The sequence below is a fragment of the Varanus komodoensis genome, unplaced genomic scaffold (assembly GCF_004798865.1).
Source record: "Varanus komodoensis strain SLA01 unplaced genomic scaffold, ASM479886v1 scaffold1, whole genome shotgun sequence".
Taxonomy (NCBI): Eukaryota; Metazoa; Chordata; class Lepidosauria; order Squamata; family Varanidae; genus Varanus; species Varanus komodoensis.
In genome coordinates, this window is record NW_025335268.1 from 88,845,564 (window position 1) to 88,869,171 (window position 23,608).

The 23,608-nt window shown below is 41.3% G+C and overlaps 1 protein-coding gene across 1 annotated transcript in view; it reads left to right on the top strand.

Annotated features, from left to right (window-relative positions):
• Positions 1-23,608, top strand: part of EPHB1 (EPH receptor B1) — a 470,470-nt gene that overhangs the window by 430,050 nt on the left and 16,812 nt on the right. Inside the window, exons 9-12 of the mRNA XM_044434348.1 lie at positions 1,935-1,999; positions 13,380-13,502; positions 17,941-18,188; positions 19,570-19,785. Of these exons, the coding sequence (XP_044290283.1) occupies positions 1,935-1,999; positions 13,380-13,502; positions 17,941-18,188; positions 19,570-19,785 (652 nt within the window). The remainder of the gene's footprint in view (positions 1-1,934; positions 2,000-13,379; positions 13,503-17,940; positions 18,189-19,569; positions 19,786-23,608) is intronic.

A 23,608-nucleotide genomic window follows, 5' to 3' on the forward strand; every position in this document is an offset into this window, starting at 1 on the left:
TAGCTTTCTGCTTTTCATTCCAAACACTGGGTTTTCTTGGAGATTTGTGGAAACACACACATTTTGCACAAGGCAATGAAGTGAGCCAACAACTGATCTATGCAGAGGGTTGCTGAGGCAAGGTAATTTTCTGCCAGAGATAAGGCACAAGATGGCATCTCTTCACCATCCTATATGCAGAAACTGCTTAGACGGGCAGCTAAAGCTTAATTCATCACTTGCAATGAGTCTGTGTCCTCCACCATGCTTGAAGCAGCAGGCTAGTTTAGGGTGTCCAAGGCAGGTTCAGTTGCAGACATAGATCTGTTCTCTATCAGAAGGGAATACCCGGAGAATTCAGGAGGCTGCTACTGCTGCCCCTGCTATCTACCATCTGAGGCCTCACTTCACCTAGTGGTAGAAACATAGAAACAGAGCAAGTCAGAAGGGGCTTCCCAGGCCATCTAGTCTGACCTCCGGCACTAGCTGGCTCCGCTCACAACATGCCCACCATGTGGATGTCCAACCTATCTTTGAACACTCTCACCAGTGGGGCCTCAACCACCTCCCGTGGAAGCCCATTCTATATCCCAGGGGTCCTAATTGTCAGGAAGTACTTCCTGACATCCAAATTGAACCTTGGTTCCCTGAGCTTTGTTCCATTAGAACCTGTCCTGCCCTCCTCCTCAGGGGAAAACAGGTCTTTACCACCTCCATGTGATACCCCCTCATGTACCTATATGTGGCCAACAGATCCCCTCAGAGTCTCCACTTTGCCAGGCTGAAAATACTCAGTTCCCTCAGTTCCACCTCAAATGACTTCCCCTGCAATTCGGCCACCACCCTGGTGGCCCTACGTTGCACTGATTCCAACCTGGCTAAGGGCCAGGGCCAGCCCTGTCTGTCGATGTTACCCAGAACACATCCTGTGGATCAGTACATACACCAACAGAAAATTGGTTCACATCATTTAAATTGGGCATTCTTTAAGAATGGCAAATGTTCAAGCTAGAAAACACACTCAGACAGTAGGGACAGGGTCTTGTATGTCGTATGCTGTTTGATCTGGCATACATCATAGCAGCAGCAGCATAGGCAATGTGAGTCTCTGCATTTAATGTGTGCACCCAACCATTAGCCAGGGTGAGGCAGCTGCCTTGGACAGCAGGTTTTTGTTATTTAAATTATTGTAGTATTTTTACAACTGAAAAGAGGTTCTTGTGGGAAGTTTTGCCTCACCTTCAGGCAGCAAAGTTTTGAGCCAGCTCTGACCTACTGCCTTCCAGAGCTGGCCATGGGCTGGATCCACCCTGGCCTATTAAAAGTGTTACTTTCAGGATTTTTTCTGGATGACTGAATTTATGGTATGCTAATCTTATACTTTGTCATCATGATGCAACAAATGTGGCTAGATTAGATTGTCTTTGCAGTTTCTTTTTCTTTCTCTCTCCTGGCCTTGCTCCACCCACCTTGCACGAAAGTGTTGGGATATGCTTTATTTCCCCTGTGCATTTATTCCTTGAGGAGCTGCAGGAGCCATATCCTGCATTTGCTCACTTGCTTATGGCAAATATGCATTTCTCAGTGATCTGCTTAAATGATTAAAAAAAGATGATGGGAGAAAAACAAATGTTCTGTTTGCAAACAAACCTCCCCAGTAATTTCTTCAGAGTACATTTCTGGAACGGGTTATCCATGGAGGACTCCCTTTCCATTTGACATCAGCTGAAGGATGTAGGCTGCTATTTGAACACACAAATGAGTAAGCCCCATTGAACCCAGTGGGACCTCCTTCTGAGAAGAGACCTATAGGACTGCACTGTCAGTTAGGTACTAAAGCAGTACAAAACTATGAATCAGTACCATATAGGTTTAGGCTGCAGTGTTGATGCAGCTGCGAAAAGGTGTCCAGCTTGAGCAGCAATTGAAGTAACATCAACCTTTTGTTTTCCTAGGAAGCGAGCATACAGCAAAGAGGCAGTATATAGTGATAAATTACAGCACTACAGCACTGGTAGAGGTGAGTGTGGAAGAAACCTCTGGCAAGCTGAGGATGGGCCAGGAAATTGTGAGAGCCACACCTAATTTTTTTTCTGTTGGACAGGTTTGAGATGTGTAATATTTTTTAAACTAGAGGTGACATGACCCCAAGGGAGGCTGAATTCAGAGGCATGAATCATAGCACAGAATCATAGAAACACACAATAGTAGAGTTGGAAGGGCCTAGAGGGCCATCAGGTCCAACCCCCTGCTCAGTGCAGGACTCCAAGTTAAATCATCCAAACAGATGTCTGTCCAGTTGCATCTTGAATGCCTCTGGTATGGGAGAGCCCTCCTAGGTAATTGATTCCATTGCCACACTGTTCTAAGGTCAGGAACAGAAGACATGATGGGTAGATGGACAACAGAAGTGATACAATTTGAGTTGTGGAATTGGGATTATTTGCTGCAGAGAAGTGTTTTAATTGAAGAAGTTTCTGAAAATTGTGACCTGAAAAGAATGCTTATGAACATACAGGCAGACAAAAAGCACAGTTCCAGCAGAAGTTTAAGCTAGCATAGCAGCTGGGATTTCCTTCAGAGACTGCAGAATTCGGAAAGCATTGAACGAAATCTTCAGCCTCTGATAATTGTGCCTCTTGGCTTTTCTATAGCATGATATTTAAAAGGATTTTGGAAATGATTTTACCAATACATGCTTTAGGGAAAATGAGAAGCTGGGATATATGGCACATGCTTGTCATCTGCTCCTCAGCAAGTTATTTATTCGTAGTACAGGGCTTGTTGTCAACCTTTCTGCAAATGCCCGAGAAACAGGTCTGCATGCCAACCATTGTTCACCAGAAATGGGAGTTTTTTGAAGACTGCAGTAAAGAGTAACTGCATCACCATATAGTTTGATTGGCAAGGCAAGGTTTTGGAAGGGATTCTTAGGCAAACATGTTTATTTTTTTTTTTTTTGGTCTATAAATCCTCACTTTTTATTTTCTTTTAAAATGTATAGATTCATTAGTCACAGTGAAATATAGGCAAATAGCTTTTCATCAGCTGTTTAGTAAACAGATCATACCCTGATCTTTCCCAGAATGCAAACTGAGCTTGTCAAAGGCAGCAAATGAGCCTTTATAACCTGTATTAGGAAAGTTAATAGGATAATAAAATATCAAGGCAGCAATCTTGGCCAGTGAGTAATCACTGCCCACCTACCTTTCTGTGCCTGCACCTATACCTACTTTACACGCTCACTGTGCATGCAGAACCAGCTGCAAACAATTATATTCGACAGTTCCCAGGTGTTTCAGGGGAAAGCTCCAACACAAATGTACACAGCTCTTTAGGGCTCTTCAGATTACAGCCAGCAGCAATACCTAAGTAAACCACAGCCAAAGCAGGAAATGAGATAGGGGGAAGAAAACCAAATTGGGAGCAGCTGAAATCCAATTTGCACTTTTAGCAGAGAAGCCTCCCAGACTTTCTCTTTCTTTAAAAAGAAAAAAAAAATATGTGAGTCTAAGGTCTAGCAGAGAAAGTACTCAGTATAATTCAAATGAAAGTGCAATCATGGGATTTAAGATTAACTTGAAAACATGCTGCAAATGGGCAGAACTAAGGTTTCCTACTAAATCCATAGTCGCTCCTGTACTTCCTGAACTTGAAATTCTATGTTGTGTAGCCATGAGATTCTTTACCTTTTTTAATGCATCTAACTTTTTGGACAAAATGTCTCTGTGTATTTTAAAAAAGAAGCAAATTCATCTGAATACAGAAATAACAACATAGATTTCTGTTAGAGTCTAATGATTGTAAAGAAACTTTAAGCAGCTCAGTAAGACCAGTGTGAATATGAATGATTGGGTGCTTAGTTTAGACATTTTCTAAGATTTATTATTGTGGACTGGAACATAGTAACATACATCTTTTCCAGGCAGTGTGTGATCAGATTGCTTAAATTGTTTAGCACAGGACAAAATATGTCCATGTTTATACTATTCTGTGCATGCAATTGTTAATGCATAATTCAACATTGTATCTGTATATATTGCTATATTAACTTTTAAACTATTGCACTGTTTTCTCTGCATAGACTGAGTACAAAGAGCTTTCATAGACAACAGCTGCTGTTTAATTAAAAAAAACCTTAACAGCCAAGGACAATACATACTATATCACTAGATGTTTGTACAGTATTTTGTTTATATAGTTATGAATGGAAATGTGAGGAAGTTTGGTACATGGTTTTTAGATTCTGGTGATGCTGAGGGTCTTGTTTGCACAACTGTATCCCTTAAAGTTGAGGGGGAAAGTATGAACATGTGGTGCAAAGATTTCACCAGCAAATGTCACAAAGGAGATACTTTTGGTCTGATTTTGAAGACCTCCAGGTGCCGTACAAAGATCAACACCTTAAAAATACATTATAAAATCCATTTACTCTCAAACATAAGCAGATAGTATGCCCATATATCTAAAACAATTTTCAACAGTCAATATCAAGAAAAATCCAAGGCTGGATTAATACCTTATCATATCCTATCACGTGCCTAATAGAAGACCTTCATCTGGCACTAAAAAGATAACAAACTTGGTGCCAGAGAGGCCTCATTGGACAGATCATTCCAGAATTGGGGGACCACCACCAAGAAAGCCTTCACTCTTGTTGCCCAATTCTTCCTTGGAGAAGCACTTGAAGGAGAACTTGAGATGATGATCATAGCACATGGGTAGTTTCATGCTGGGAGAGACACTTTGCCATGGATTTCATTCCAGGCCATGCAGAGCTTTATAGTTTGAAGCTAAGCAAGCTGCGGCTCAGTCCAGTTTGTTACTGCTGTACTGCATACAGCCCCCTATGGTTCCATATGTGCACAAAGGTATCTTTCTGTTTCATGACATTAGGATGGATTTTTCTTTTACTTTTCTGAGGCACTCTGGTATGACCTTGCCATCAAATCTTCTAGCAAACATATTTGCTGCTCTCGGAAGAACTCTAACCTGTTTGTATATACAATGAATCTTTTCCCTTTTGCTATAGTGCTTTCTTTTTGGTGGCATTTCTGAACTTTTCATGCCCATTAACTAAAGCCTTGTTTCCTGAGCCATTACAGTACTTCTCCATATGCACTTGGCTTTCTGATTTGTTCCCAAAAGGAAGACTTTGCTTCACTGTTAGACAGAAAACATCATTGCTGTTGTTTTATGGCCAGAGTTATTTCTTGTAACACAAAAGCAAGCATACAGCTCAGTGGCAGGGACATTTTAAGGGCAGCCCTATCAGGACAACTTTGAGATAGCTGGCGTGAAGTGAGGCATATATATGTTAGTTAAGCACCAAACTTCTAGCCTCGTTCCTTCTGAGGAGACAACAGTTTCTCCAGACATGCAGGGGTTTGTATGGATTTCATGCCTTTCCTGCCAATAATTGTCCTTCTTTATTTTCAAGCTTTACTCATCTCACATTTAGAAGGTGACTCTTGAGACTGTTTCAAAGATTATAACCGGCATGTGGAGGCCACTGAAAAAGGCTTGCATGTGCCCAAGGGTTCACCTGGTCTATGAATACCGAAAGGCCTTTCACAGTACTGTGCATCAGTCCCAGTGCAAGTAGTAGCTCAAAGGTAGCAATGCCCAACCCGGATGCTGGAATGGAGAAGAAAGCTGCACACATTCAACTGTTAGGCACTTTTGGGCCACCTCTGTGCAAAGTCTGCCATCTTTAAAGCAGCCCCTAAATGCACCATAATGAAGATCCTGGAATTTTTAAGTGTTTGCATCCCATAGTACTGAAAATGATGATGGCAGGGAAGGAAGAAGAAATGATTCTGCTAAGGCTACAGTGACTTCTAATGAAAGCCACATAAGCAAAGAGGATGAAGAGAAACATACAGGACATTTGAGGAGAAAGCAGAACTGGGAACATGCAAATGATTTCTGTAAGAGAACAACATAGGTGGACAAGAGACCTTGGAATTTACAAAAGGCAGGGCCCAGAGAATAATCATTTTCTGAGTGGCTTTCTGAAAGCCTTCTGAGTGCAAGAGGCTTTCAAAGTTACTTGAGTTAAGAACTTTGACTATGATGGCAGTATTGGTTAAAGAGGAGAGAGAGAGAGAGAGAGAGAGAGAGAGAGAAAGAGAGAATAAAAAAATACAATCCTAAAGCATGTAAGAATGATGGGGCAAAATGGGCTCGCTGGTTTACAAAGATGAACTATTCCTGCCACGGCAAATTACAGTAAGAGCAGACCATCCAGCCTCCTCAGTTTGGCTGGGTATATAGGAATCTGATGAATTTTCACAGTCCCTGTCCCCCTTGGATTTTGGTTTCTTAGCCCTGTGCTTGTGCCTGCTTGCAGTAGTGGAAGTTGAGCCAATTTACAGAATCACAGAATAGTAGAGTTGGAAGGGGCCAGAAGGCCATTGAGTCCAGCCCTCTTCTATTGCAGGACACTAAGTTACACCATCCCATTCAGATAACTGCCCAAATGTTTTGTGCATGTCTCTATTGAGGGGCAGCCCACAACTTCCATCTCACATATGGTCTTCAATTTACACACCTTTATCTGAAAACCATATGGCTCCTTTGATTTGCGAAGAAGCAACTGATCTGTGTGAAACAGCCAATTCTGTACAAATTTGCTAGGATTCACATGAATTTTGGGTAATCGTTCGCACAAATTTCTTCAGTTTTTTAAATTCACAAATGTCTTTCTTAAAGATGGAAGTCCAAGTGCTCCTCTCACAGCTAAGCATTCAGCCAGCTTCCTATCACTGCATCAGCAGCAGGCAGGAAATTAGTCAAGCCCAAATGTTTCCCTGTGTCCAAGCACAGCACATCGCCAATGCTGTGCTTTATTGCCACTGTGGTAAAAGTACTGAACGCCTAACTACTTTTTTGCTAGGCTGTCTAATTACTCTTCTAGCCATTTAAGCCATTCTCTGAGTCTTGGATGCTCCAGTTTAAATGATCTGGAAGCTCTGAGCAGCTATACCCACACAGAGCAGCCTCATTTGACATTTCAGCAAAGTACCATTACCCTGTTTAAGAACACAAAAAATACTTGCAGGCAGTTGCTGGAGTACAGTAAATTGTATCTGATCCAGCATTCTGTTTCCAACAGTGCCCAAAGAGATTTATGAAGTAGTTAGAAGCAAGACACATAGGCTGATTGCTGTCCATTGGTGTTACGTTAAGTGCCTGATCGTTATGCACAGAGGTATACTGCTTCTATAGATGGAGGTTCTATAAATGTCTAAAACTATTGACAAATCAATCTTACCTGTTACTGTAATCCTAAAACGTAATTATTCATTCTGTGTGCTAGCAAGAGCTATGTGCACATGCTAATCCTGTGTATATATGCACACAGCCCAGGAATTTGAATATTGGATTTATGTTTTCAATTACTGCTTGGGGAAGTATCTGTGCAAGCAGGACATGTGCCCTTGACAACTATGCGTCACCAAATTGGAGTGATGTTTCTTTTTGTTGGGTCACCATCTGTTGGCAGAGCAAGAGTTTGCGACCCTTGAAATACAGAAATATCTTCCTCTAGGCAGAATAGAGGGGATGCTAATTCTGACCAGGAAAAGCAAACAAACCTATTCCTAAAAATATGAATTATTCTCCACTGTATGATATGCACTGAATCTATGTTGTTGCAGGTAGCATATAAAGCTCTATTGATAGTCTCACCGTCTGACGTATTCTTTATGCTCTGATTTTTTTCCCCTTTCAGAGATACTGTTCCAGATTTGACAAACCACTTTTATTTCTAGTCTGCTTCCAAATAATTGTGAATTTCCTCCTTTTTCTGGCAAGTGCAGAACAGTTTGTGAGCAGTGTACATACCTTCTAGGTGGCCATTGGCATCATGTGCTTTTGAACTAGTAGTGTTCGAAGTTACAAGGTCATTGCACCCACAACTTGATCCACTCATGTTATATGTTCATTTTGCCTTTCTAATCTGTAAGCCAGCCTTAGTTATGATCTTGTAAATTCCTTTGTAATCCTGCTAGAGCATCAGCTGCACTTGTAAAAGGATTTATGGAACAGTAAAAGTGAATGTGATGAAGCTGTAAAAAGATTTATGAACTGGGCAAAACACAGATGACTTCACTGGAGGTTTCACTATTGGCAATGGAAGAATAGAATTTTGTCGAATGTGTGCTATGCATATTTAGACTAGCTGACTGGGGAATTCTGGAAGTTCCAGGACTCCTCTCACCCCACTCTCGTCTAAACGTGAATAGGATTGCACACTAAGTCCTGTAAGTGGAAGTGAAGGAAAAGAGATCAGCTAGTGTATGTTATTGTGTACAATGCTACCTCACCCACTCTGCTAGATGTGGTCCATCATTCGGATGAGTAGCAATGATCATGCGGTCTCTGCAGCACCCAATAAATTACCATTCCAGACATGCAGCATTGGTCTATCTCTCAAAGGGTCTAAAGCAGTTGGCTACGCTCACTAGGTGGTCAGTGATTATTGTTTGACTTCAGGAAGATGAATTCTATTGACTTTAAGGCAGCAAAGCTAAGCACTGTAGTCTGGAAAGAAATCCCATTGGTATCAACTGGACTGAGTTAACCTGCTTAAGATTGGAGCACTAAGCAATTGTTTTCCTGGGCAGGTCCAGTTTTCCTGCTTATAGCACAAGGAAATATGACCTGTCATATGAACACTGGAAATGTGGTTGTTGGGTTGGTTTGTTTTTAGTTCCACCCACTCAGAGGTGCTTTCAGATGAAGCTTTTAGTATGCAATTGTACTGCCTCAAATGTAGGATTTTACAGAGGGTCCTTCTAGTGTGGTCTTCCATTGATAACCCTCCTATGTTTTCTTAACACTTCTGACTTTTTTCTCATCACAAAACAATTCAGTGATGGTGGTGGGAGATGGAACAGCTGTACTGCCCTAAGAACTGCTCACCCGGAGGCAACCTCAGCTCCTTGCTGATAATTGTGGCAAAACAAATAACCCACAGCAGAAACAGAAGCATGGATTGAAGATATCTGTTCTGTGTTCATAAAACTACTTTTAATTGAATGAGGCTTCTGTGATGACCTGTAGCATCACGCAAACTGTTTAATAAAAGATGTCTTGGATAAGCAGCCATGATTGTAGTGGAAGTAATAGATAAATGTGTGAAGTAGGGGAGAAGTAGAGGACTTTTGTTCTCTGAAGGGTTGCCAAACACAAGGAATGTGAGGAGGAACAAATCAGTTAAACATATATGAGGACTGGTACTCTTCCAGTGAAGTTACTATGTGAAAACACAGCACGCAAGTGGAACCTAGAACAGAATGCTGTGGTGGAAAGTGTTCCTATACAGGATACTTCAGTGCCCACCCCCTCACAGCCTCATAGCTACATTCCCCCTCATAGCCTCATAGCTACATTCTGTAGCTATTCTGCATGCTCAGTTCTCACTGGGATCTTGAGAGGGTTTCTTTACCTGCAAAGGTTTTGTAAGTCTGCAAACCTCTTGGATCCTGTGGTTTTGCTTATCAGCCTCCCTTTGTTTACAGGCAAAGCTGCTTTGCCTTTAAAAAGAACCAGGTAGTCTTGGATGAATTTGTCAACTTTACTTTCTCCCATAATCATTTTTCCCCAAACTCATAGTTTCTATCCTAAATATAAAGAACTTGGGTAATTTGGGAGAATGATTATAAAAAAGAAGTGAAAAAACTTCATCCCTTTGTACCAGTCAAATGCCGCAGATACAGTTATTCCCAGCATGGGAAGGACCATGGCATATTGTTAGGATTTATTTCATTTCTATATGACCTCATAGCTGAAGCTCTCTGGGCTTTTTATAACAATCCATAAAACAAGATAGTAAAATACAATAAAATACTATACAGTTGGAGAAACATTAAAACGTTTAAAAGAACTCAAAACAAACAACAAAGAATAGCTCTGTAAAAATACCAGTGTCTTGATGGGTAATCCCATCAAGCCATTGAGTATCCAGATAAGTCTTTAAAGGCCTTGATCTAAAGGGCCATCTTACCTTAGCATGAGAAGATGACATTGGTGTCAGGCAGGCATTGTTCCACAGGTGGGAGGTCACCACAGAGGAAGTTCTCCCTCTTGTTGTCACTCTCTCAACTCAAACTTGGAACTCAGAGAAAGGCTGTAGCAGTTGAATGTAGTGTTCAAGTAGATTGTGGTTGTGAGAGGCACTCCAACAGATATTTAAATCCTAAACCATGTAAAGCTGTATAGGTTAAAACCAATACCTTGAATTTGGCCCGGAAACATACAGGCAGCCAGTGCAAGTGGACCAGTGCAAGCATTCAGACCTACAGGTCCCAGTTAGTAATCTGGGTTCTGATTCTGAACCATCATCAAGGTCAGCCCTATGCAGAATGCACTGTGGTAATCTAAGAGCAAAGATTATTAAAACCAAGCTGTTTCTAACCAGATTGGGGCATAGTTGGGCCACAAGCGAAAGCGGGTAGAAGTCACTCCAAGACACTGAGGCCACCTGAGGATCAAGTGGCAAAGAAGAATTGAGGAGAACCCCTCAAGAAGAAATCTGATCCTTTAGGGGGTGTGCAGCACCATCTAGAAAGGATTGAACATGTTCCATCTAGTCCAAGGAACCACCCACCAACAACGTCTTAGTCTTGTCTGGTTTCAGTCTCAGTTTGCTAGCCCTCATCTAGTCTATTGTAGCAACCAGACATCTGTTCAGCACATCTACAGTCTCATCTGCTAACAGTAAAAAGGATACATAGAGCTACCTGTCATCAACATATGAATGTCAATGCATGCCAAGATACTGGAGAACCCCACTCAGCATTTTCATGTAGCTGTCACATAGCAGGAGGGACAGAACAGACCCCTGAGGAATTCCATGTTGGCTTGTTGTTTAAATGTTGTTAGCTTCTTAGAGAGCCTGTTGGGCTATTCAGCAGCCTATAAATTTGGTGCATAAATAAATGAATACATAATATTCCTGAAGCACCACTTTCTGGAGATATCCCTGTTGCCATATGGCTATAAAACATAAAGAAGTATGTTAAGAAAAAATGTGTCAACCATTATGGAACACTAACATGATTTCATAAACACAGATTCAAATCCAGATCTTTAAGATTTAAATACTTAAAGCTCTGTGCCAGGATGCAGAAGTTCATCACTTTCAGTTTCTCCCTTGCTCAATTTTTTTTTTTAAATCTCGAATTATTTTTGTCCCAAATATAGTGATTCTTGGTTAACTGGGATAACAGAAACAATCCACAACCATCTCTAGAATTAACACTCAGAGAGCTAGACCATTATCAGTATACATGGCAGCCTTTCCCAGTGTGGTGCCATCCAGATGTGTGCACTGGCCTGTTGGCTAGGAATTATGGGATTTACAGTCCAACACATCTGGTGGAGACCAGTTTGGTGAAGGCTGATAGATGGCATACCATAAAAGCAGGCAGAAACAAAAGAACCCAGGTGGTTTGGATATGAATCCTCAACATTTCTTATCTTCTGGGAATTAAAGTCCAAACCATCTGGAGATTTAACTTCTATTTCTCCCTGTCCCCTCTCCAGTATGCAGTATATTCCAATGATTACAGGCTAAGATTATCCAGAATATCTCAGACTTTTCAATCATGAAATATATTGAGCCTCATAAGAAAGATTTTGGTTGGGTACTCCTCCAAAATAGTTTGTAAAACAAAAAGAGAGTTATGAAAGGAACAGTGGGCTCGATTAAGGGAGGGATCACTTTGATAATTCCCCAGCTATCAAGGGATGAGTGAAAAATGCAAGCCATTTCATCTGATGTCCGAACTTCAGGATGTTTTATCTATTTGGAAATTCCGCATTTACTTTCAGAAGAAAAGAGGTTGTAGGGACAGCCTGTTAGGGCTCAAAGTTGTAACTGCATCAGCACCCTTCTGGGCATTACAAGCAGAGCAAGATGGCAAGATCTGCTGAGAATAGCATAAAAGGCCCTCAAGGGCTACATTACGCTTAGGAGGGAGGTGGTGCTCTCATTTCCCTTCACTAGCACCTGGCCACAAACAATTGACATGCCTGTCACCTTCATAACAGATGGTGCCACTCATTTCTAAAGTATGTGTAGGTTTATAGAGTTTAAAAAGCTTCATTGAACAATTCTTGACTAGCCTTTGGTTAGACTCACGTGTTCCACTCTTTAATACGCACCAGATGGGAGGAAGTGCCTCCACCACTACGATTTGTGTTCCTGAGTGTGAGATCTCTCTTAAAATTTAATGAGTGAAATAATGAGGTTTCTACCAAGGTGTACTCCTGCAGGCAACCTCCCTCATCCCCCAAACACCCTACAAATCCCCAGTCGTGCCTCCTGGAGCTTTGGCAGTCTGCTATAAGGGACTTTGTGAGGCTAACGGAAAACCTGAAAATATTTATTATGGAGGCGGCATTTTATCATTAGGATGTTCACTTGTATGTAATTGCTGCATTCTTTCATTTTAGTAGCAGCCACAAAACAGTCAAAGATACGTGAAGTAAATAAAATGGCATAAATTATACATGAACAGTAGCATCATAAACCTGATGCCATCTTTGTCATAAAACCAGTAAACTAGTTTTGGTTTGTAACTTCACTCTTGTGGGCTGAAAGTGCACAGAGATTAAAATACAGAAGACTTGTAAACAGGCAGAGATGGTCAGCTAGAATCACCTGGAAAGCTCTTAGAATGACATAATCTCTGAAAAATGTCTCCTCTAAAGACCTTCGTGTCTGTATATACCTCCTCCTCTAGAAGAGTACAAGTGATGGCCTTTTGTTACTCTGATTGAATCCTCATGATTTGTTGGATCTTTTGTCTTTTTTATTTTGTTTTTCATTTCTGAGGTGATGATTTCCAAAGTGATTTCCTTCTTTTCCCCGCTGTCTCCCTTTTCCTCCTCCTCATTCATTTCTCCTTCCAGCTTGCTGCTATATCGTCTTTGATTTTTTTGCTTAGCCGTTGCTGCTATACCACAGCCATCTGGCATAACCCTTGCAATCAGACCAACGCAGAAAAGGTGTCAGATTGATAAATATTGATCTCTACCTGCAATTCTTTCCTTGACTTTCCTGCTAATGGATTTGGTACTGCTTCAATAAATAACACTGTGCACCCACTTTCTGGGTGCAACCTTTGGCCTGCTCCCAATCTGCCAGTTATAACTAATATGTTCTAAATTTCAAGAGGAACAGCAAGAAAAAAGAGAACATGGGGGAAGTAGGGAAAAATAGTGGAGAAATAGAAGGGACAGTGAATAGGGGTGCTAAGAGAAAGATAATGGTCAAAATAGGGAAAGAAGAAAAGCTTAGAGAGATGTGCTGTTAATCCCACTTCCCAGAGATGAATATGATTGTTTCTCTCTCCCTCTTTTGTCCTGCTCTTCTCTAAACTGAGAAGGCTCCCCAGGAATGAAGATCTACATTGACCCCTTTACGTATGAGGACCCCAATGAAGCTGTCCGTGAGTTTGCCAAGGAAATTGATGTGTCTTTCGTGAAGATTGAAGAAGTCATTGGAGCAGGTGTGACTTGTTTCCTGTTGGGCAGGTGTTCAGTGCCACTCCTCCCCCTTCTTCCTTTCCTTCAGTCTCCTTCCTTCCTTTCCTCCTCCACTGTGGATGCTCAGGCTCAGTTGGCTTAATTAACAGTGGACTGGCACTCTTCCCCTGGAAGCCTAACCAAATCTTCTTCTGTGATTTAAAAGACTGTGCTTAATTAATTGACTCACTTTAATACATTGTTGTACTCCCTGGTTTAATTAACAATAAATAGGTAGGGCAATCCTTCCCGAGTTTGTGCATCTCTATCTGCTATAGCAGGAATCTCACCTTTATGTGCTGTTAGTTAATTTCAGTGGGGAAAACTTAAACAAAGAAAAAAATCTCACCTCTAGTTATTCAAGCAAGTAGTTTGCATAAAATGACTGTGTGAAATCCCAGCATTTATTAGCTTGATAATCTTGTTTTATGCACATTATTGGTTTTGTTTCCTTAGAAACTTTTGCATGATAAACTTACTGAGAACCAGTCCTCACAGACAGTAATCCCTGCACAGTTTTTATATCACCTATTCTCCTATCACCCCAATGAGTGCTAACCCTGTGAGTGTTACTTAGTATACAGCATCAACTTACCCAGGATTTACTGTTCACTGGGAGAAGATATAGGAGGCAATCTTAAAACCCCATTTGCAGACTGAGCAATGCAGTTGGGGCTTTTGACACTGTAGCTGGTGAGAGAAGTGGGGAAGGGTTAGGACTGTAGGCAGGAATCCCAGAGTCCCTCTTCTAAAGGAAAAACAAAAACAGTCAGCTGATTTTTTGAGGGGGGTCTGATACACCAGTAAATGAGTCTCCCCACTGTTATTCCCATAGAGTCCCCATTATTTTTTTCCAGTTTGCAAAGTAACAGTGCATACTTAGGCTCTCTTCACAGTCAAAGTATTACTAATCTTGAGTAGGCCATCTGGCTTAAAACATAGGATATGCCTTGGAGAGTCAGGCTAGCGCTCACCTACTTCATCATTGCTTATATGAATCCCTGTATTAGATGATCCACCAGGAATTGGGCTCTGGTGCACCAAGGGATCTGTTTACTTTTTGTCTATTTCTTTGTGAAACCCATTGTTATAATACCTGGCCATCAGTCTCAAAAAGGTTTAGAAAAACATTCATCTATGGACTTGTAATTTTTCCATATCCCACTGTGTCTGACCTACTTATTAGTCATCAACTCTGTTCTTTTATCTTTCTTTGGCTTTCTTCAACCTTCTTCTATGCCATTGCATATAATCTGTGGCAACCCATTGCTTGGATTCATTGCTTGCTTTTTTGGCCTTTTGATTTGCTCCTTTTCCCGCTAAAGATGGGGATGTTTGTAAACATGGTATGTGCTGAATTAGTATGCTTTAACACTTGCGAAGACTTTTCCAATCGCTACCATCTGAATAGACAAACAGCACCATTCTGGGTTGTCACAGCAATAGGAGCAGCATCACTGTGCCAAACTGCTCTACAAAAAGGTACCTCTTTTTTATGGAGCTTTTGGAGCTGGCACTGTGCTCATTCAAGGAGTTGTTGACTTGAATCCATCTCTCCCTTTCTACTATTCTCTCCCTGCACCAAGCTTTCTCATGAACCCCACAACAGCCTTTCCCATCCCATTTTCTAAGATGGAAGAAGGTAGTAGTATATGAGCAGTTTGTGTGAGAGATCAGATAGCATTTTGGGTATTTTGGCTGTACCCGCTTTTGCCTTTGCCCTGCTTACAATAGAATGTGGTCCTGTGAAAGCACCTCTGAAATTGATTTTAGCCCTCAGGCTGAAAGAGGTTTGAGGTGCCTTTTATGACGCTACACAGGCTGCAGTATTTTCTCTCCTCTTAATTTTGTTAACACTGATATTCTCTTAGAAGGTTTTAGTTTTTCACTAATTGCAGTAGTTTATCTTGCCTGCCATGCAACCTAGCCCTAAATAGGTTGTTTTCATTGGCTTGACTAACTTGCTGGCACAAAGAGAGTGCCTTGCTGAACTATTCATGGCCCCACATCCCTTCATCTTTCCGTATTTCACTGTGTTACTACTGGGAAGTGAAATTGATTCCACTGGCATTGCTATCAGTTGAGGTACACAAGTTACTCAACACTGTGAAGAGCAAAATATTTTTATTGTGGCACCAAGGTTAAATAAGGAAAACTGGCATTCTCTGGTTGCATAATATTTCATCTACTTTGTTATGACATGCCTAAATAAGCTCTGGTGCAACACACTGCCTCCAGAAGTCACATACTATAAACAGTTGATGGAGTCCATTTGCATGTAGCGCAGATTAAATTTGATCTCGGATTAAATTCTGGAATCTCTACAGTTTGTTACAGATCATATATAAATAAACAAAACACGAAGGCCAAGGAACTATCAAAGCAGCTCTGGGATAAAGATGCACAGAAGCACCAATCATAGTTGGATTATTTTAGAAGTCCCAAAATATGGATATCCATCAGAGTGCCATTAAATCCATTCTTACAAAATGGAAAGTTATAGCCCAGTTGTAAGTGAGCCCAAAAGCTTGGTGGCTGAGTAAGGAGGGCATTAGTCAGATAAGCAACCAAGAGGCCAATGGTAATCCTGAAGGAGCTGGAGATGTCCTCAGGTGAGATGGGAGAAAGCATCCGTGGGATCAGTGTTACCTTGGACATTCCACAAAGCTTGGCTAAATAGCAGAAAGGCAAGAAGAAAGCCATTGCTGAAACAAACCAATATCATAGCCCATTTAGAGCTTATTAAAAGCATGTGGGAGACACAACAAACATGTAGAAAAAGGTTCTTTCATCTGATGAGACCAAAATTGAACTTTTTGTACTTACTGCAAGATTCTAGCTGTGTTGGAAAGTCAACAGTGCACATTGCCCTGAGAACAGCATCCTCATTATGAAGTATGGTAATGGCAGCATCATGTTGTGGGGATGCTTCTGCTAGGCAGGGACTGGCAAACTGGTCAGGATGGAAGGCAAGATGTGTGGAGCCCAATACTAGAGGAAAACCTGCTCCAGTCTGCAAAGGACCTGGGACTAGGGCAGAGGTTCATCTTCTAGCAAGGAAATAATCCTAAAAGCACAGCCACTGAAATGGTTTCAAAATCAAGAACCGAAATGTTTTAGAATGGACCAGTCAAAGCCCAGACCTTCTGGCAAGATATGCTGTTAATCAGTGGTATCCATTCAGCCTGGCAGAACAGGAGAATGTTTAAACTTTGCAGATGCGCAAAGTGAATAGAGCTTTACCCAAGAAGACTTGCAGCTGTAATCACTATCTAAGCTGCTTCTACCAAGTGTTAACGCCTGGGGATTATATACTTAAGACAAAAAAGCCATTTATTTGTTGTTTTTACTTAAATTATGTCCCACAATAAAAATATTTTGTACCTTCACAGTATTAAGTATCTTGTGTGCGTCATGTGGTGGTAACGTTAATTAATTCCATTTCAGTTTCAGGTTGTAACACAACAAAACATGGATAAACCAAAGGGAGGCATACGTGAATACTTCTGCAAGGCATTGTACTTGGAATCCTGTTTTAGGTTGCAATCCTTATATCCACTTGCCTGGGAATTTACCCAGTTGTACTCAATAGCACTTACTTCTGATGAGAAATTTATAGAATTGACTGGTTTGCACATTTGATTTTGTTGTTGCTGCTGTTTTTTAATCATTGAATTTTAGCTTTGGGAGGGAACTTGGAGGTCATCTAGTCCAACTCCTTTAGATATAAGCTCAGCAGTGCAGATGGCAAATGCCATCTGATCTCTTTTTAAATGCCTCCAGCAAAGAAAGGCTCCAATTTCAAGGCAGCCTGTTCTACTGTCAAACAGTTCTGTAGGCTTGGAAGTTTCTCTTAAATGAAACGGGTTACACTATAAAAGCTATTGCTATTAAATTAACTGCTGAACTGTGTACAATACAGGATGTGACTGAGCAGATATGAATGGACTACTCACTTTTTTTAAAAAAAATGAACATACAGAGTTTGTTATTGATATAGGTGGCTATCATTTCAGCAGTCTGACAATAAAAGTGTGCAATATTTGAAGCAAGAGGGATACAGATGACCTAACTGAACAGAAACTTCTTGATTGTCCATAGTTGTTCAAAAGAGGGCAACTTGTCACGTTTTATTGCTGTGAGAAGAGCTGTTCTTGACGGTATCTCCCGTTTTCATGATAATTAAAGGTGCAAGAGCTCTAGTATTCCTTCTCAATGTAGGGCTGTTTTTAGAACCAGTGTGTATTTTCCTCTTACTGATTTTTAAATAAATATTTGCCATATCTTAGGAAAAATACTTCACAATTGCACCTTGTTTGCAGTCACCTGGGAGAAGCTCTTGAGTATTTCTTTTTTGTTGTTTTGCCTTTGAAATGCCAGACGGAGCAGAGTTGGTTGTAAGTCATATCTGTTCCATTACAGGGGAGTTTGGTGAAGTCTATAAAGGACGGCTGAAACTGCCTGGCAAGAGAGAAATCTATGTGGCCATTAAGACGTTAAAGGCTGGCTACTCTGAGAAGCAGCGGCGAGATTTCCTGAGTGAGGCCAGCATCATGGGTCAGTTTGATCACCCCAACATCATTCGGCTGGAGGGAGTGGTCACCAAAAGCAGGCCAGTGATGATTATCACAGAATTTATGGAAAATGGAGCACTGGATTCCTTTCTGCGAGTAAGTGCAACTGTCTTTTAAAAGATGGTGATGAGATGGAGTAATTTAATGAGATCAGCTCCTGTAGTGCTGCTGTTTCTGCACATCAGACTTTACACAAGCAAATCCATATACCCTTTCTCCAAATTAATTAATCCAAAATACTTGTGAGACTTCAGGCACCCCATTCTCATAATTGCTTGCCCTCTTCAGAAATCTCTCCAAATGTTTATTATATTTTAGCAATCTCAACTGTGATGATAAAACCCCATCATTCCAGTAATAATAGCTGCCTCTAGACATGGGTTTTGTTGTGCAATCATCCTTGCTCCGGCATTTTTTGGATGGGGGGGGGTGTCCAGGCATTATCATCATTTTGCGTAATTCTTCATGTTTTCCCTTCAGTGACTCCCTTCTTCCTTACCCGCCCCCCCTGCCCCCCCGCTCAGCCACACACACACTGTTACGGGAAGAAGAGGAAATTGCTGTGTAGAACCTTTAGATTTGTTGTGCTAGGAGCCTGCCATCTGGAAATATTCTGTCTCAGCTCTTAGTTTTGTGCTGCTACCCATACACAGAACGCTGCTCCTACTCTCCTCCCGTTGGAGTCTAAAGCTTTCACAGTGAGAGCCTTTCCTGCTGATCCTCTTTACTGCTTCTTGTCTCTTGCAACACCTTGCTTTCTCAGCTCTTCTTTTTCTTTGCATTTTTTTCTCTTCCAGCTGTTCATTCTCCAGGTTTTTGTTTCTTAGCCTCCGGATTGTTCCTTCAACTATTGCTTCTGAGCTCCCCTGCCTCTTAAGTTGGGTGAATCTGCCAGTTTCATGTTCTATAACATATGCATTTTTATCAAAAACAATTTTGTTGTCTCATTTCTACAACAGTTCATCATTTGTGTTTTAAAAAAGTTCATATTTTTAGTTTTGTCTAGTATAAGCATTTTTGCAAACATCTTCCCCCGTATATCTATTTTGTACACAGTTGTATATAGTTGCATATATTTTGTATGCATAGATTTTTATACATGTTTGATAACAGGATTGTAAAATGCAGAGATATGGCAGTTATTGTTTGGCTGATTTGATTGTTATCTCACTTTTTTTAAACAAAAATTGCACCTAGAATCAAAAGATACTTGTGTTCTGGTTTGTGTATTAATTTGGGAAATGCAAATTTGGTTGTTGCACATTAACATGGTATCTCTACTATTTCTTCCCTATTCCTACTATTTTCTGCAATTGTTTCCAGCTCATTTTTCTAAAATTCACCCTTGCTATTTGCCCAAATAGGTCTTTTTCCTCCTTAGGCCTTTATTGTTGATCACAATTCCCAGCTCGGGTTTTAGTTTAGCTCTGAATGAATGGGGAATGCTAACTGTGCCACTTAACTTTTACTAATACAGCAAAATGATGGGCAGTTCACAGTCATCCAGTTGGTGGGGATGCTACGAGGGATTGCAGCTGGCATGAAATACCTTGCAGAAATGAATTATGTTCATCGGGATCTTGCAGCCAGAAATATCCTTGTAAACAGCAACCTGGTCTGCAAAGTGTCTGACTTTGGCCTCTCACGCTACTTGCAAGATGACACATCAGATCCAACTTATACCAGTTCTTTGGTAAGTACCTGTTTCCAGCAGTAAGCACATGAGAACTCCTGTGGAGATAGAATTGCATTTCAGGCAGTTATAATAATTGCAGTAATACACTGGCCCTCTGGTTCTCAAGACTGTCATAGCAAATAGTCGGACCTGAACATATTTTCTAATCTGTGTGATGCTCATAGTTGGATGGAAATAATGATGGGCGAGGTCCAGCTGTAGACATATTACAAGAGCCTGTCCCAGTCCCAAATACCTAAGCTGGGGGTGGGAGGAAAAAATAAAAGAGGGAAAGAAGGAGAAATCAAGTATCTGCTCAAAGGGCATAGGAATAAAGCTATTGCCAAGAGCAAACAGGTGATCAGAGCAGACGGCAAATCCAAGAGAACAGCAAAATAGTACCTCTCATTAGGACCTGTGACAGGCTCAGCACAGCAGCCATCTCACAGCATTCAGCTAATGTGAACAGTGGAAATCTGCTTCTTCTTTAGCTTACATTGTTGCTGAGAGAGCACACTGCTTCTTCCATTGCACCTCAGATTGACAACAGCTTGTTAAGTCCAGCTTCCCATATTGTAGTGTATGTTGTGTCTTAGCACAGTACATTGCCACACTGCAGCCCGAATTGCTAGCAGTGAGTACATGGAGGAGTTTTGCTGTGTGGTTCAGACAGTGGACTTTTGCTCTTTGATGAAAGAAGAAATGCTCCTTTGATTGGAAAGGTGATCAAACAGTGTTCTGAATGTCTGACCAGAGCATAGCAGGAGTCCACAGTTCCCCACTGAAAATGTCTTTCAACAGTTCACTTGTCTAAAGCTAGGTGGGTTTCTCTGGGAAGAGTCCTCTTCAGGTCATTTGTTGGCCTCAGCATCATTTGAAATCTTAGCTGACACATTTGCCTCAGATGGCTTATATGGGTGCCTTGCTGACTCGGACATCAGTATCTAGTTTCTGTAAACATTACTAATACTGATAACCAGCAGCTGCTGGGCATTAGGAGGTTATTCCCTGGCAGAAGCCCTCAGTGTGGGCTATTTACCTTGGTAGAATTCTAGAAAATAGAACTGAAAAGAATCCAAATAAAAGCAAAATAAAACCAGCAACAAAGAATAAAATCATTCCAGCATATGGAACCAAATGAGAAACAGCAGCTGAATGAAGCACTAAAAGCACTGAAATAGTTCTTATACTGCTTGATAGAATAAAAAGGTCCACCTGGTCCCGAAAAGAAACACAGATGCCAGGTGAGTCCCTCTGGAGGGGCATTCCACAATGGTTGCCACCACTGAAAAGGGTCCCCTCCCTTGTAGCCTTTGCCTAGAGGAAGAGAATCTCATTGTCCAGTTTGGTGAAGTTTAACCTTTTGGCTTAGTATCAGAATTTCTGATATCTAAAGCATCCCTGATTGATGCCCATCAGACTGTTAATGTTGTTGATTTGAAGCTCTCAAAGTTCTATTTCTTTCCCAGAAACATATTCCAGCACTGAATTGTCTTAGGCTTCCCAAGAGGTTTAACTTAACATTTGCCTCTCTCCTTATAACATAAAGTTGTTTCTTTCTGTTCCTTCTTGGCTAGTAGATCATTTAAAAAATTGTCCAGCTTCTAAAACAAAACTGGACACAATACATGTGGTATCACAAAAAGCATAGTTAGTGTGGGAAAAGGGCCAGTAGGCAGGCAAGCCCAGGGGTTTTTCCAGATGTGCAGTGGTTTTTCACTGAACCAGGGTGCACATCCATCAAAATCTCTACAGATCAGGGAAGGCACACTGACCTAGGGGCTCTTAGTGTAGAAAGATGATAAGAGGAATACAGTCTGATTCACAAATGCACAGGGAAGTCTCTTGTCAGTTCCACTGGTGCAGCACATTGACACCTCTTCCATTAACTGTGAATCTTTCATATGTCTGTTTACCTCTAGTTGGTGCTTTGTCTGCCCAGACTCTATGGAGGCTTGGCAGTCTCTTTCCAATACTAAAGTTACTGTACCACTAACCAACTGGCCCTTTCTCTCCCAACTGTTCTGTCACACACGTCTTCCCTTCTTAAAAGAGGGCAAACAGCCAGCATGCCCACTGTATCGAGGCCTTCTTCTTTCACTATAGACATTTCCTCTCCCATCTGTTGCAGCAAAATGGGAGAGCACACTGTTATTTCCTGTCCCTGGATCAAGGCTTTTGTTTCTATCCCGCACTGATATCTTGCACCCATTGGAGGGCTGGACACCAAAGAAATCTATGAGATCCTCTCCTGCACTATGATTCTCTGACATCCTTTCTTCTGCACTTAAAACTTAAAATGGCATTTCTTCTACCCAAAAGAACCCTGAAAAGTAGGTCAGGTTGCAAAATGGTGACTTGCTCAGTCTTCCCCAATGAGCTTTGTAGCTGACGGGGGATTTGAACCCAGCTCCCCTTGTTCCTCCTTTGGCATTCTAACTACTCTACTGACTTGTGGGCATATCCCATAAAGATACAGTGTAGCTAGAACACTTTAACAGGTGGTGTAGAAATCCCCTAATTTATCATGGAGAGGGTGCAGCTGAAAGGGCCAAAACCCAGGATTCTGAACACAAGCTTCCCCGTCCCAGTTGGAAACTATGGAAATTGCAGCCTAACACACCTTGAAAGTACCAGGTTGGGAAAGACTGGCATAGTGCATCAGATCCTTTGTGCATTGTCCATCCAGTAGAACTGCAAGATATTCTTGCTCGTCGAGTTCAGTCAGCAGATGACAAAGATTCTTGCTTTGAGAAGTTGACAAACTTGACTGTGGTATTTATTCTTGGCATTGGCTTGATTGACATTGAAGTCAATGACTGATATCAGTGTGCACTTGCAGAGTAAATGCCAGCAACTGAATCAGAAAGCCAGAAAACAAGAAGAAGCCAGCTGGTGTAAGTTTGTATAAATTTCACTGGGCCCAAAGAGCCAGTTTTCTCTGGATGCAGATCAGCAGAGTAGGTGCCCTTGGAGTTGTTGGAGTGATGCCACTTTTACACCTAGTATGAATCTGAGCAGCGACCCTTGAATCAACTGTCCATGGCTTAACTGGGAGCAATCTTCTTTCTCCCAGCTGCATATTGCAGCCCATTTAAATAAATCAGTGTGAATTTAGACTGTCCAGTGCTGGCTGCTCGGTTTGAGCATGAAGTGGCCTCTCGCACCTCTGGAGAAAGAGCAGATTTTCTCTTCTGTATTTTTATCATTAATTTATGCCTCAAATGGCCTTCTCAGCAGCTGGGAAATGATGCACTGCCTGCAATTACATCACTGCCTCCCACGGCAGGTTCATAGCTCTGCTCTGGGGAGAAGGTAGGAGAAAACAACCTTCGGGCAAAATTATACTTTTTCAGTTGTTTAAATAGAGTTTTTATTACACAGACCAAATCTGTTTTGCCATCCATCTTTGAAAAGCAGCTGGAAACAAGAGCAAACAATTCTGCTTGGAGTCAGTTATTTTATTTGGGTTTCTCTTCCTCTCCACATTAATTTTAATTATGGCATGAATCATTAACATATAAACAAGATTATTGATTTCCAGCAGTCCACAGGCTCTGTCTTGTGCTTATTTCTCCTTGGTATCCTAGCTCTTTCCATGGCAGTTCTTGCTGCCTAACAATGATGTCACAAAGCAGAGTTATGGTGAGTAACTGGGAGTGGATGAAAAGATCAAATCACACATTGGCTTTTGTGATATGTGACAGGTTTTTCCATCATCTTTCCCCATTGAAGGGATGCTTTGGCTGAGATTTTCTGGGTCTAATCGATATTTTTACAATTAGATGAGATGCTTATTTTCCCAGGTAGGATGTGTAGAGCACCCAATAGGTAGGAGTAT